General features: G+C 38.6%; 1 protein-coding gene across 2 annotated transcripts in view; it reads left to right on the forward strand.

Annotated features, from left to right (window-relative positions):
• LOC133657623 (erythroid differentiation-related factor 1-like) overlaps positions 1-14,045 on the forward strand; it is a 32,456-nt gene that overhangs the window by 8,659 nt on the left and 9,752 nt on the right. Inside the window, exons 8-16 of one of the 2 annotated variants that reach the window (XM_062059179.1) lie at positions 3,669-3,780; positions 3,850-3,997; positions 4,065-4,176; positions 6,133-6,244; positions 6,327-6,599; positions 6,690-6,761; positions 11,818-11,965; positions 12,033-12,224; positions 12,300-12,500. In XM_062059179.1, coding sequence (XP_061915163.1) covers positions 3,669-3,780; positions 3,850-3,997; positions 4,065-4,176; positions 6,133-6,244; positions 6,327-6,599; positions 6,690-6,761; positions 11,818-11,965; positions 12,033-12,224; positions 12,300-12,500 — 1,370 coding nt within the window. The remainder of the gene's footprint in view (positions 1-3,668; positions 3,781-3,849; positions 3,998-4,064; positions 4,177-6,132; positions 6,245-6,326; positions 6,600-6,689; positions 6,762-11,817; positions 11,966-12,032; positions 12,225-12,299; positions 12,501-14,045) is intronic. The other variant, XM_062059180.1, reaches the window with a different exon arrangement.

The following is a 14,045-nucleotide window of genomic DNA, read 5'->3' on the forward strand; positions in this document are numbered from 1 at the left end:
ATAAAGTATTGGCAACTTCCTCATTATCGCTAAGCAGCGCAAAATGACAACAGCAACATAAGTGCTATAGCATGTTGTTATTACTTTAGCGCAAGCTTGTAACTAGGGATGTGCCGCTCAATCGGCTGATTTTCCCGAAAAAGTAGGTAAGCGCGGTAATCTTTTCAGTCCCCCGGCTGACAAGCGACTAGCAGCTAATTGTCCACATGAGGGTTGCACGGCATACCGGTACCAGTATAGTATCGCGGTATTTATGAATAAAAAACGGTACTATACTCTGTTTGAAAAGTACCGGTTCCCCATTTATTTATTTTTTTAAATGGGCATGACGGCGCGTCGTCACGTCGTGACATTGCTGGTTTTACGAGCAGAGGAGCATGTTCAGCAGCGCACACACACTGAGTACTTACAAGCAGACACAGTGTGTAGACAGAAAAGGGAGAACGGACACATTTTGGCCTAAAAGCTAAAGATAAAGGTGAAGTTATAACACTGAAACGCCCTCAGGAAGAGCTGCTTTAAGACATGGCAAACTAGCTAGCAGCTGGCATCCATCCGCAGTCGGCAGTGTTTCAGCTACTTCTAAATCACTAATCCTCGCCTCCATGGCGACAAATAAAGTGAGTTTCTTACAAGTACCATTATCACTGCAGGACAAGGAATAGCTAAACATGCTTCACTACACACCGTAGGAGGATACAATAGCTCAACGGCGTCACCGCTAACAAAAGATAGCGCTCCTCAATGTAAACAAATGCCATGGGCGGATCTACACCTGACATCCACTGTAATGATACCAAGTACAATAGTGTATCTAGTCGATACCACTATGATTACATCAATATTTTTTTATCGTCACAAAACCTTTTTTTTAAAATGTGTATTATGTTTATAAACTCAGGAAATACGTCCCTGGACACATGAGGACTTTGAATATGACCAATGTATGATCCTGTAACTACTTGGTATCGGATCGATGTGGTATCATTCAAAACTAATGTAAAGTATCCAAACAAGAGAAGAATAAGTGATTATTACATTTTAACAGAAGTGTAGATAGAACATGTTAAAACAGAAAATAAGCAGATATTAACATTAAATGAACAAGTAGATTAATAATCAATTTTCACAGCTTGTCCCTCATAATGTAGACAAAATAATAGGTGTATAAATGACACAATATGTTACTGCATATGTCAGCAGACTAATTAGGAGTCTTTGTTTGTTTACTTACTACTAAAAGACAAGTTGTCTAGTATGTTCACTATTTTATTTAAGGCCAAAATTGTTCTTCGATTGCAATAAGAAAAACATACAGTTAATGTACCGTAAGATTTTTTGTTAAAATAAAGCCATTAATGCCATTTTTTGCAGTTCCCTTTATTTAGAAAAGTATTAAAATACATTTTGGTACCGGTATCAGCACCAACATATTGGTATATCGGGACAACCCTAGTCCTATCTCCTTATACAGTGTGGAGTCGGCCCCAAAGCTAAAAATCACCTCCAAATGAACTCTTTCTTCGTACCTTAAATATCATTATCAACGGAGGACAAGGTTAAACATATTACACACCGAGAGAAAGCCAGAGGCAGGCATCCCAATAGCTAAGCTAACTACTAAGTTAGCTTGAAACAACACCAATAAATAAGTGCTTAGTAAACGTAAAAGAGATCTAGATGAAACCATGTTGCAGCAGAAAGTAAGCAGTTATCAACAGGCATTAACAAGAGTTTAGAGAGAGGATACTATAACAACTGTTGGTGTCACTGTCAGTACACGACACGTAAGAGGATGGCGGCTCGATCCATGAATCAGTGTTTATACCAAGGGTAGTATCAGTATATGATGGATACATCAATCTTTTTATTTTCTCAAAATCATTTTTTCTGTTGTTTTTGTTAGTACTTAAAAGCTCAGTGAATAATTCCCAGGATACCAGAGGACACAAATCAAAGGATTTAAATGAGTACTAGATAGTGGTTTTTGCTTTTGTTTAGTTATTGTGTACTATTGACTTTGTTTTGATCAATTGTATGTAGGGCTGCAACAACTAATCGATTAAATCGATTAAAATCGATTATTAAAATAGTTGCCGATTAATTAAGTCATCGATTCGTTGGATCCATGCTATTCGCATGCGCATTTTTTAAATTTATTTTTTAATTAAATGTTTTTATTTTTTTTATTTTTAATTAAACTTTTTTTTTTTTTTTTTAATAAACCTTTATTTATAAACTGCAACATTTACAAACAGCTGAGAAACAATAATCAAAACAAGTATGGGGCCAGTATGCTGTTTTTTTTCAATAAAATACTGGATAGGATAGAAATGTAGTTTGTCTCTTTTATCCGATTATTAATCGAAGTAATAATCGACAAATTAATCGATTATCAAATTAATCGATTAATTTGAAAATAATTTGTTTACATACAATTAGGGCTGCAGCTAACAGCCCTAATTGTATGTAAAAAAATTAATATAAGGAACGAGTTTGAATGTTGTGTTGATATTACTAAACAATCAATAGCATTCTACCCCAGGGCAGCTGTGGTTACAAATGTAGCTTACCACCACCAGGTGTGAATGAATGATAGGTTCCCACTTTTCTGTGAGCGCTTTGAGTATCTAATAATAATAATAATAATAATAATACCTGGGATTTATATAGCGCTTTTCTAAGTACCCAAAGTTGCTTTACATGTAGAACCCATCATTCATTCACACCTGGTGGTGGTAAGCTACTTTCATAGCTACAGCTGCCCTGGGGTAGAAAAGCGCGATATAAAATCTAATCCATTATTATTATTATTCACCATAAATACTGTACACTGCAAAAAATCAGTGTTCAAAAACAAGGAAAAAAATGAAAAAATTAGGGGTATTTTATTTGAACTAAGCAAAATTATCTGCCAATACAACAAGAAAATTCGGCTTGTCAAGACTTTCCAAAACAAGCAAAATTAACTAACCTCAAAATACCTTTAAAATAAGTATATTCTCACTAATAACAAGTGCACTTTTGTTGGTAGAAAGGAAAAATGAGACCTTTTTGCTCAATGTGTTGAAAAATATTCTTGTAAATACTAGTGCCATTATCTTGACATAATGATATGCGCTCGGCTTCATGATTTTTTTTTTTCATGCTTGAAATAAGAAATGATTACTTTAAAAAAGTAGTTTTATACTTGTGAGTGTTGATGACACAGCTTTGCAACAGTTGATATTCTAGTTTGAAGCACGTTTTACACAATATAGGTCATCAAATCTAAGCAACAAGCTGTAATGTCTTAATGAGATCATTTAGGACCAAAACACTTAAAACAAGTAAAACACTCTAACATAAAATCTGCTTAATGAGAAGAATTATCTTATCAGACAGAAAATAAGCAAATATCACCCTTATTTGAGATATTTAATCTTACTTAGATTTCAGTTTTTGCAGTGTACATTGAAAAATGTACAGTTAATACATGTAATTGGTATTGGTATCAGCCGATCTCACTTACGAATGATCGGTATCTGCAACATAAACCCCTAATTGGAACTTCTCTACTATTAACATTTCAAGATGAATGACTGCATGTTGTTGATTTCAAGACAACTTGAGGTTGGAGGCAGAAATGCTTGTGTCATACCTTCATCAGTCCGCTCTGTGTTTTTCAGGGACGACAATAAACCAATCAACATCCTGACCGGTATCGACTACTGGCTGGACAATCTCATGTGTAACGTTCCAGAACTGGTTATGTGCTTTCACGTCAACGGCATCGTTCAGGTAAACGAGGAGTATGGCCTTGATCTTGTGTCCGTACATTTCTGCTACCTTAAGTCGTCTTCATTGCAGAAGTACGAGATGATAAAAACAGAGGACATCCCCCATCTGGAAAACTCAATGTTTTCCACGAGGGTGGTGAAAGACATTGCTCAGAACATCCTCTCATTCCTCAAGTCCAACTGCACCAAAGAGGGTCACACCTATTGGCTTTTTAAAGGTATACATCGCTATTTTAAATCTGTTATCTCATCCTCACCATCTTTGGTTTCGTTCCTCCTTTTTAGCTAGCGGGAGCGACTTCGTGAAGCTTTACGATCTTACGACGCTGTGCGAGGAGGCCGAGGAGGAGAATAGCCACAATCCCTTCACGCTTCCTGTGGCTGTGTTACTTTACAAGTAGGAACATGTCTTCATTTCCTTGTAGGTCAGGGGTGTTGAACTCGCTTTTATCGCGGGCCACATTACAATTATGGCTGCTATCAGAGGGCCGCTTGTAACAGTAAACATACAGTACAGGCCAAAAGTTTGGACACACCTTTTCATTCACAACACAACTGATGGTCCCAACCCCATTGATAAAGCAAGACATTCCACTAATCAACCCTGATAAGGCACACCTGTGAAGTGAAACCATTTCAGGTGACTACCTCTTGAAGCTCATCGAGAGAATGCCAAGTGTGTGCAAAGCAGTAATCAGAGCAAAGGGTGGCTATTTTGAAGAAACTAGAATATAAAACATGTCAGTTATTCCGCCCTTTTTTGTTAAATACATAACTCCACATGTGTTCATTCATAGTTTTGATGTGACAATCTACAATGTATAGTCATGAAAATAATGAAAACGCATTGAATGAAAAGGTGTGTCCAAAATGTTGGCCTGTACTGTATGTTTTACTATTAGATTGATGGATAACTTGCTTTTAAATCGTAAGTCAAGGTGACAAGCATTTTGTTTTTGATAATTCAAAAAATGCTTGGAAAATGTTACATGATGATATTAAAGTGTATAACATATGCAGATGCAGAAAGTGAATTTTTTCTTGTCAAAATTGAAAGAACTAATACATTTAGCCAGAAAATGCTTTATTATTTCCAGCCTTTTGCAGGCCCAAATGATGTGGCGGGCCACATAAAAAAATGTGTTACAGGTAGTTAAATTGCTATTGTCTGGGACGTTTTTTTCACACGTGCACACATGTTCAGGGTGATGTATGAAATACATCTGTTTTTTAAATATTGTTAAAGTCGTCCCTCGTTTATCGTTGTTGATTGGTTCTGGACATATTGGAACCAGGATAGATTAATGTTTGCGAAGTTGTAATTAATAATAATAAACTGAATTTTTGTATAGTTGGAGCATAAAAAAACTGTTTGACCTTTTTAATACATTTTTTAATACATTTTTTTTGGCCATGATACTGATCAGGGCGCTCTGATTGGTTCGACCCCCTCTAGTGGCTAATACTACTATAGTATTGATATTTTTTGTGTGTTTAGCCATTTTATGCTTAATTTAGGACCAAATAGCGTAGAAAATGCTGGAAGCTGCGTTTTTATGCTTTTTTTACGCAATTACACCATTTTTGAAGCACAATGTGGCGAAGGACAACTGTATTATTATTCAAGTTCAAGTACCAATGATTGTCACACACACACTAGGTGTGGCGAAATTTTTCTCTGCATTTGACCCATCACCCTCGATCACCCCCTGGGAGGTGACAGGAGCAGCAGCGGTGGCCACGCCCGGGAAATTTTTTTTGGTGATTTAACCCCCAATTCCAACCCTTGATGCTGAGTGCCAAGCAGGGAGGTAATGGCTCCCATTTTTATAGTCTTTGGTATGACTCAGCCGGGGTTTGAACTCACAACCTACCGATCTCAGGGCGGACACTCTAACCACTACTAACGTTGTCTTGGACTGATTTAAAGAAACTTTGAATGGTCTTTTGGCCGTTCTTCATGGTAAGTCCTGGAAGGACAGTATGAGGGAATAGACTGAAAACAAAGAACGAAAATAATCCAATGAAGTGAAAACATCGCATTCTTGCTTACTCGACAATACATTTATGCACTCAAAAAAAGATGAATATAAGAACAGTCAATTAATTAATGCGACCGCTTCTCCCCGAGCCGATTGATGATAGCCAGTGTGCCTTACTAGAGGCGTCGGCCGTTAGCAGGTAGAACAAGAGCAACAGAGTCAACTCGCCCTGGCTGGTGAGGTTCACTGAGGGGTTTCAAACGTCATTTAGAAATTAGATGGCATGTTAATGTCACTCAAGATCGCAATTTTTTTCCCCGTGCTTATTTTTGTGTGCTTATTTGCAGCTAGTTTGTTTGTTTATGTTCCAGAGTGGCATGCAACCTGATGCTTAAGGCCAGTGAAAACCGAAAACACAAGGGGACAATCAGAACTCTGCTTTTAAACTGTGTCAAGCTTCTGGACCAGGACAGGCATCCCCAGGTACGCTTCCGAGATGGTCTTCCCGTTTCTGTGTGAGTGCAGAGTTTACATTTCAGTCCCCATCTCGCCTCCGCCCGTGCAGATCATCGCATCGGCGCTTTACATGTTGTCGGAGCTCTTCCAGCTGGATGAGTCTCAGGAGGACGACGACGGAGGGGAATCGCTGCGGTCTTGTGGCTCAGAGGACGGCTACAGTAATGACGACCGCGAGGAAGACGAAGATCTGGAGGAGGACAGCGAGGACAGCGGCTCAGACAGCAACGGCCCTCAGGGCGACAGTAAAGCCGTGGCTGTCATCCGCTCCGTCGGAGAGCTGTCTGTCCCAGAGAAATACAAATCCACACAGCTCATCCGAGTCAGTGTTTGCTACTTCTCCTAAATTTTTTACCAGTTAGCTTTTCTAGCATACAAATTGAACACAGTGTGTTTTTTTTTGTCTTTGCAGCCTGGTTGTGCTTTTCCCGTATCACAAGACAAGGAGGAGCGATGCAGACACGTCCTAAACTACGTGTTGAAGGCAAGTCTGCATGATTCTGTTGTAGGAGAATACTATTATGTCCCGCAATAGTGGTCTCCTTTCGAAAATACTCAGCACCGAGTTCCTCATTTACCTAAGGCTTAATATGGCTACTCGGTGGGTGTAATTCAGGGGTGCCCATTACGTCGATCGCGAGCTACCGGTCGATGGCGGAGGGTGTCAGTCGATCGCCAGCCATGCATTTAAAAAATAGACCTAAAAATTAGCGATCATCAATCTTCACCAAGACGTCACTTTCGTCACTTGATTGACATTCACGGCAGCCGAGGGTCTTCTGAGATGATGACTTGCGAGCTCATTATTAAGAAAAAATGACTGACAGGAAGGCGAGAAACACTTTTTATTTCAAAAGAACTCTCGCGCCGTACCTGCCGTCAAAACTCTAGAGACAGACTGTCAGGGTCTTCTGAGATGATGACTTGCGAGCTCATTATTAAGAAAAAATGACTGACAGGAAGGTGAGAAAGACTTTTTATTTCAAAAGAACTCTCGCGCCGTACCTGCCGTCAAAATTCTAGAGACATACTGTCAGGTTCAAACACTGATGACATCTATTAAACAAGACAAGAAGCAAGGAATTAAACAGAGACAGAATTAAATTTAGCTCAATGAGGAGAAACGCGTAGACACTGTACCCTTCACAGTGTCTCAACACGCTCTGCCGAAAGATTGTACGCCTCGTCTTTTATTTGGACTTTCCCTGATTACATGGCAACAGCTGTTTCTAAGGGAGGGGGGTCGTAAACAGCCATCGCCTTTGATTACAAACAGTTCAAAGAAAAGGTCGCCTGGAAGGGAGTCAGGTCCTGCTTCCTCTTCGCTTTGTAGATTTCGGGTCAAGACAATATCTTTATGCTGATTACAATACATCAAAGAAACAGAACCCTCATGTCGCTCCCCATCCTACACAGTGGAGTTTTACAAGCCTTTTTCTTGGTAGGATCAAAGACAGCTTTTGTCTTCTCGCCGGGAACTCATGGCAACACAAAGTTTTGTGATAACTTAGATACAATTATTCTGACACAGACTGCACGGTTCCTATCTTCACAATAAAAGTGCTGCTTCATCCTGCCTGCGCTAACAAAATAAGAGTCTCAGAAAGCTAGCGTGCACAAGCTAGCAAGCTACGGAGTTTGCCGCCAATGTATTTCTTCTGGAGTATATAAAAAGGAGTATAAAAGCTGGACAAATAAGATACCAAAAACCAACCACTTTCATGTGACAGAAAGGAGGACTTTTTTTTCTCCTCCATTTGAAAATGTGGACGTTATTATCACTACTGTCTGATTCCAATCAATGCAAGTCAACAGAATCAGGTTTCTTCATGAAAGAAAGGAATCTATAGGTGTTAAACATGCTTGTATTATCATTAAACACCTTTAACTTGTTACCAAAAACGTCTCTTTCATAAATAAATAAATATAAATTATATATGAATGAGGTACATCCCCTCCACTTGGTCAATTGAAAAGTAGCTCGCGTGTGGGCACCCCTGGTGTAATTACTATTTGGACAAATCCAACTATACAAGTATAATAGTTAGGGGTGTGGGAAAAAATCGATTCGAATTTGAATCGCGATTCTCACGTTGTGCGATTCAGAATCGATTCTCATTTTTAAAAAATCTTTTTTTTTTTTTTTTTTTTTTTTTTAAATTAATCAATCCAACAAAATAATACACAGCAATACCATAACAATGCAATCCAATTCCAAAACCAAACCCGACCCAGCAACACTCAGAACTGCAATAAACAGAGCAATTGAGAGGAGACACAAAAACGACACAGAACAAACCAAAAGTAGTGAAACAAAAATGAATATTATCAACAACGGTATCAATATTAGTTACAAGTTCAACATAGCAGTGATTAAAAATCCCTCATTGACATTATCATTAGACATTTATAAAACATTTTAAAAAAAGAACAATAGTGTCACAGTGGCTTACACTTGCATCGCATCTCATAAGCTTGCCAACACACTGTGTCCAATATTTTCACAAAGATAAAATAAGTCATATTTTTGGTTCATTTAATAGTTAAAACAAATTTACATTATTGCAATCAGTTGATAAAACATTGTCCCTTACAATTATAAAAGCTTTTTACAAAAATCTACTACTCTGCTTGCATGTCAGCAGACTGGGGTAGATCCTGCTGAAATCTATGTATTGAAGGAATAGAGAATCCTTTTGAATCTTGGCAAAAATCTTAGCCACACGATTATCAAATGTAATAGGAAAATTAATTCATACTGACCAAACTGGCTTCATGGAAGGTCGACAATCTTCAGACAATACAAGGAAATTGTTTAATGTTATTTACTATGCTAGAAGTCTCCCTTATCCCACAGCAGTATGTACTGTTGATGCAGAGAAGGCATTCCACCGCATAAACTGGTCATTTATGTTTTGCACATTACGTAAATTTGGATTTGGAGATAATTTTATACAATGGATTAAGATGCTTTATACAAGGACCATGGCATCAGTCAAAACCAATAATCATATTTCAGAACCTTTTTTGTTGAGTAAAACAGGGATGTCCTGCATCTGGATTATTATTTAATTTGGTTATTGAACCCTTAGCTGCAAAAATAAGAAGTGAAAATAATATTCATGTTATAAAAATTGGCTCTCAGTATAATAAGCTATCGATGTATTGTGACGACATAATTCTCTACCTGTCACATGTTAACTCCTCTCTACACTATATCAATAATGTCATCACTGAATATGGCTGTTTATCAGGGTATAAAGTCAATTGGGACAAATGTGAAATATTACCACTTAACACTGCAAGAAATCAGTTCAGAAGTTCAGAACTCCAAAATTGGGTTTGGTTTTGAAATTGTATTGCATTATTATGGTATTGTTGTGTATTGTTTTCATTTAAAAAAAATAAAAAATCGTTTTTGAATCGAGAATCGTGTTGAATTGAAAAAAAAAATCGATTTTGAATCGAATCGTGACCCCAAGAATCGATTCTGAATCGAATCGTGGGACACCCAAAGATTCCCAGCCCTGATAATAGTATTGTACTGCAACTGTGCAGTCTATTTATAGTCTATTACAATAGTTTGCAATAAACAAAACAAAAACAATTGAAATAGCTACAATAGTTTAACTATTTTAATGAAAGTTTGTATATTTAGAAAATTAATTTACAATACATAATTATCCAGGGGTCGCCAATCTGTCGATCGCGATCGACCAGTCGATCTTTGGGACCCTACTATTAGGGAAAAGAAAGTATTAATATGGCATAAGTGACACCCACACACGGGCAATGACCAACAGACCCGCAAACAGGCACGCATTTTAACCGCTGAACACGTCTCTCTTTAGCCTCTCATCCAGCCCCTCTCAACACCGCGGCCGCGCTCGGGTGGTGTGGCCGCTCGTCTCATAAACACGCATTTCATGACGTGCTCATAAATCATCGCGCTGCAACAATGACTGAATGCCTGACTGTTGCAACAAATCGGACATTTTCCAGCAACCAACGTCAAACAACTCTTCCCTCAACCACGTAACCAAGTAAACATTGGCGTGCAAAAGAAGTAAAATGTGATAAAACAAGGCGGCGGCTAAAGAAGGACTTCCTCATTTATCCCCACTTTTATCACCCAGGAACAAGCCACCTGGTGAACAACTGATTTTACTCATTACGGTGCTGACGTAGAAACCATGTGACCAGAACAAATATACTACGGTACTAAGACTATAGTGGCCATAAACAGTTAGATTCTACAGCATGGGTGCCCAAAGTGCGGCACTGGGGGCCATCTTTGGCCCGTGACTCGATTGTCATTGGCCCTAGACACAGTACAAAAAACGAAACACCAGCAAAATTTGGGAAAACAGCAAGAAGCACAATGAGAAAAAGCCAAAATGTTGACATCAGCCAAAAACGACGACCCAGAGCTTTGTCTTTTTTATATACAGTATATATAACACTATTGTAATTTAGCATGTTCCCATTTAATTATTAGTAGACAAATATATAATAATAATGCTGTCTAATAAAACAACTTAAAATGTTGTCTTATGTTGAAAATATACACCTTTTTTTGTTTGACATTTAAAATGAAAAGATGACATTTAGATGTGATCAAACTATCGATCCTCTACACACATGCCCTCATGGATATTGAGGCTCTAATAGCAGCAACACCGTAATCACTACAGAGGACCGTGGTGTTCGGGCCCTGCCTTCTACAGTCCTCCAAAATTATTTTATTCTAAAGATGTCTGAATAGAGCGCGGTGACTAGAACTGAAGGTTAACAATTCATCCTACAAAAAGGAGTAGGTACAAACTGTCGGGCTGGAGAGAAGACCGAGCGTTCTCTGAAAATTGCCGCTTTTCACGCATGTTTTTGTCCATCTTGCTGCCCCCCCCTGGTGGAGATATTTGGGCGTTGTCGTGTCGAGTGTGTGTGTGTTGGACACACACACTCACTTGTCCACTCTCCCTTTCTCGTTCCTGGTATCTCTTCTCAGGAAACTGTAATGAGGTACAAAGTGTGTATCAAATAAAAACACAGAATGCTTGAATTGTTGTCCTTGAACAGAACGAAGTGAACAAGGAGTCTCTCACTCCTTGTTCACTCTACTCTGCTTCAAGGTTAGAACATACGTTCCTTATGAGGTAATAGTCCAAATAGAATGATAAAGAATGTGTAAAAAAAAAGTGTGTACAACACAAAGCAGGGCATATAGTCATGTTATTACACATTATGTCCCTGTGCGCCTCCCCATCTTCTCTCCATCTCCAGACCTCAGAATACAGCCAGACACTGACGTCCTCAGTCATGAACTAGAGACGGGCCGCAGGCTAAATTCTGATTAGGGCCCCCAGATGTCCAGAAGCACATAGACAGTGACTGTTACAGATAAACGGGCTCTGCGTTAAAAAAAAAAGCCTAACCTCTAATAAATGTTTCTCTCAGCAGTTGAGTAAATGAACACACTATTTGTACAGATGCAATGTTTGTGTACTGCATTTGTGTAATATTAATAAACGGCGGAACAGGGGCTGAAGGCAGTGGATGGCAGCATCAAGAAGGAGAGCGACCTCCCAGCGGTAGACCCCAACATACCCATCCCCCTCAAGTATGAGGATGGAAGTGCAGGCAAAGGCTGTGCTGCAGAGAAAGGCATCTCTCCTCTCCTCGAAAGAGGTCTGTTTCTTGGCGTTCTGGTACAAAACTCACAAGGAAAGCAGACGTGAAGTCCGATCTTCCTCAGCAGGGCCCCTGCAGGCAGACCAGAAGCACCCAACACGCTCGGGGATGATTCCCGGCACGTGGCAGCACCAAATGAAGCTTCAGCTCTTTCTCAAGGCCGCCAAGGCGTACTACGTCTTGTCTGACGCCGCAACCAACCTGCTGAAGTACGGCCGAGCCTTGCGCTACATCAAGTTGTCGCTACAGTGTTACGGTACAGAACCCCGATCGAAGAAATGACTTGTTGTCCTTTTGTGGTCGTTTCTCACTTCTGTCGTGTGCGGCCCAGATGCGTATTGTTGCATCGGCGGCACGCTCCACCCGCAGGTGCTGCTGTTCCACAGCCAGTGCCTCTCTCTGTGCGGGGACATCCAGCTCATGTTGGCCCAGAATTCCAACAACAGGGCGGCTTACCAGGAGGAGTACAGCTACCAGACCAAAGAGGACCAGGAGATCCTACACAGTCTGCACAGGGAGAGCAGCTGCCAAGGTCAGTGAAGCAACATGGAGGCCTGGGCCCATTCATCCAACGATAAATTATACATTTGGTATCTTTGTCTTTTGCTTGCAAAGAGGGTGCAAGAGTGTTCACTCTGTGCATCGCTCTCAGTACCTGAGCATGTTCATTCAAAACCAGAATTAAATAAACGGAGTGAACCCTCGTTGGATGCAGGGACAGAGCCTCGCTAGTCATGACTCACGAGTGAGAAGAACCACAAAGTAAAAACAATTCAGAAGAAAACATTTGATTACAAAGTCTAATGTCCTGCAGGAATATTTTGTCTTCAAACCAAACGTGCAAAATGAGCCTAACAACACGTACAAACGAGCAAGTATGCCGAATTTGTCGGAAAGTAAACAAAACAAACCACCCAACCCAGTTTTGCAATGGAGGAAAAATATTTACGTTTTTTTTAATGGAAGAATACTGCACTTCAAGATGTCCAATATTTATTGAAGTGTAATTTTACTAACGCATATTGAGAGTAGTTTATGTTTGTTTACTTATTTTCAATTTAATAAAAAAAAAAATTTGTCCCTAGAAGTTCAAAGCACTTAGAGCAGGAAATATAGCAGCACAGACTTTTAGCAGCTGTAAACACGCATTATGAAAACAGAAACAGCACACAAATAGTAAATAATTAAACATAAAATAAAGGTAATGTTAAAAATGCTAAAATATTTCATCAAAGAAAATTATAATTACAACAGTAAAAAATACTGCAGTAATGAGAAATAAAAAAATAAGGAAAATTATAGTTACAATGGTCAAAAATACTACAGTAATGAGAAATCAAAAATTAATTAAATTAAAAAAAAGTCATTTGTCCCCAGGGATTCAAGGCACTTAGAGCAGGGAATATAGCAGCAAATAGACTTTTAGCAGCTGTAAACACACATTATGAAAACAGAAACAGCACACAAACAGTAAATAATTAAACATAAAATAAAGGTAGTGTTAAAAATGCTAAAATATTTCATCAAAGAAAATTATAATTACAACAGTAAAAAATACTGCAGTAATGAGAAATAAAAAAATAAGGAAAATTATAATATCAACAGTCAAAAATACTGCAGTAATGAGAAATAAAAAAAGGAAAATTATAATTACAACGGTCAAAAATACTACAGTAATGAGAAATCAAAAATTAATTAAATTAAAAAAGTTGTTTGTCCCCAGGGATTCAAGGCACTTAGAGCAGGGAATATAGCAGCAAATACTTTTAGCAGCTGTAAACACGCATTATGATAACAGAAATGGCACACAAATAGTAAATAAATAAACATAAAATAAAGCGATTGGTAAAAATTCAAAATAATCAAGGACAATTATAATAACAATGGTCAAAATGACTACAGTAATGATGTATCAAAGTTTATTGCATTTGAAAAGGTTACTTGCATTATTATTATTATATGATTACATTACTGCTTAATCTGGTCTCCAAATACCGGTAACGTTGTCAATAATACAATTTATTGGCAATAATTTGTTATGGGCCCAGGCCTATCAACATGTTTATAGTCTGACGAC

Source organism: Entelurus aequoreus, linkage group LG09 (genome assembly GCF_033978785.1).
Source record: "Entelurus aequoreus isolate RoL-2023_Sb linkage group LG09, RoL_Eaeq_v1.1, whole genome shotgun sequence".
Taxonomy (NCBI): Eukaryota; Metazoa; Chordata; class Actinopteri; order Syngnathiformes; family Syngnathidae; genus Entelurus; species Entelurus aequoreus.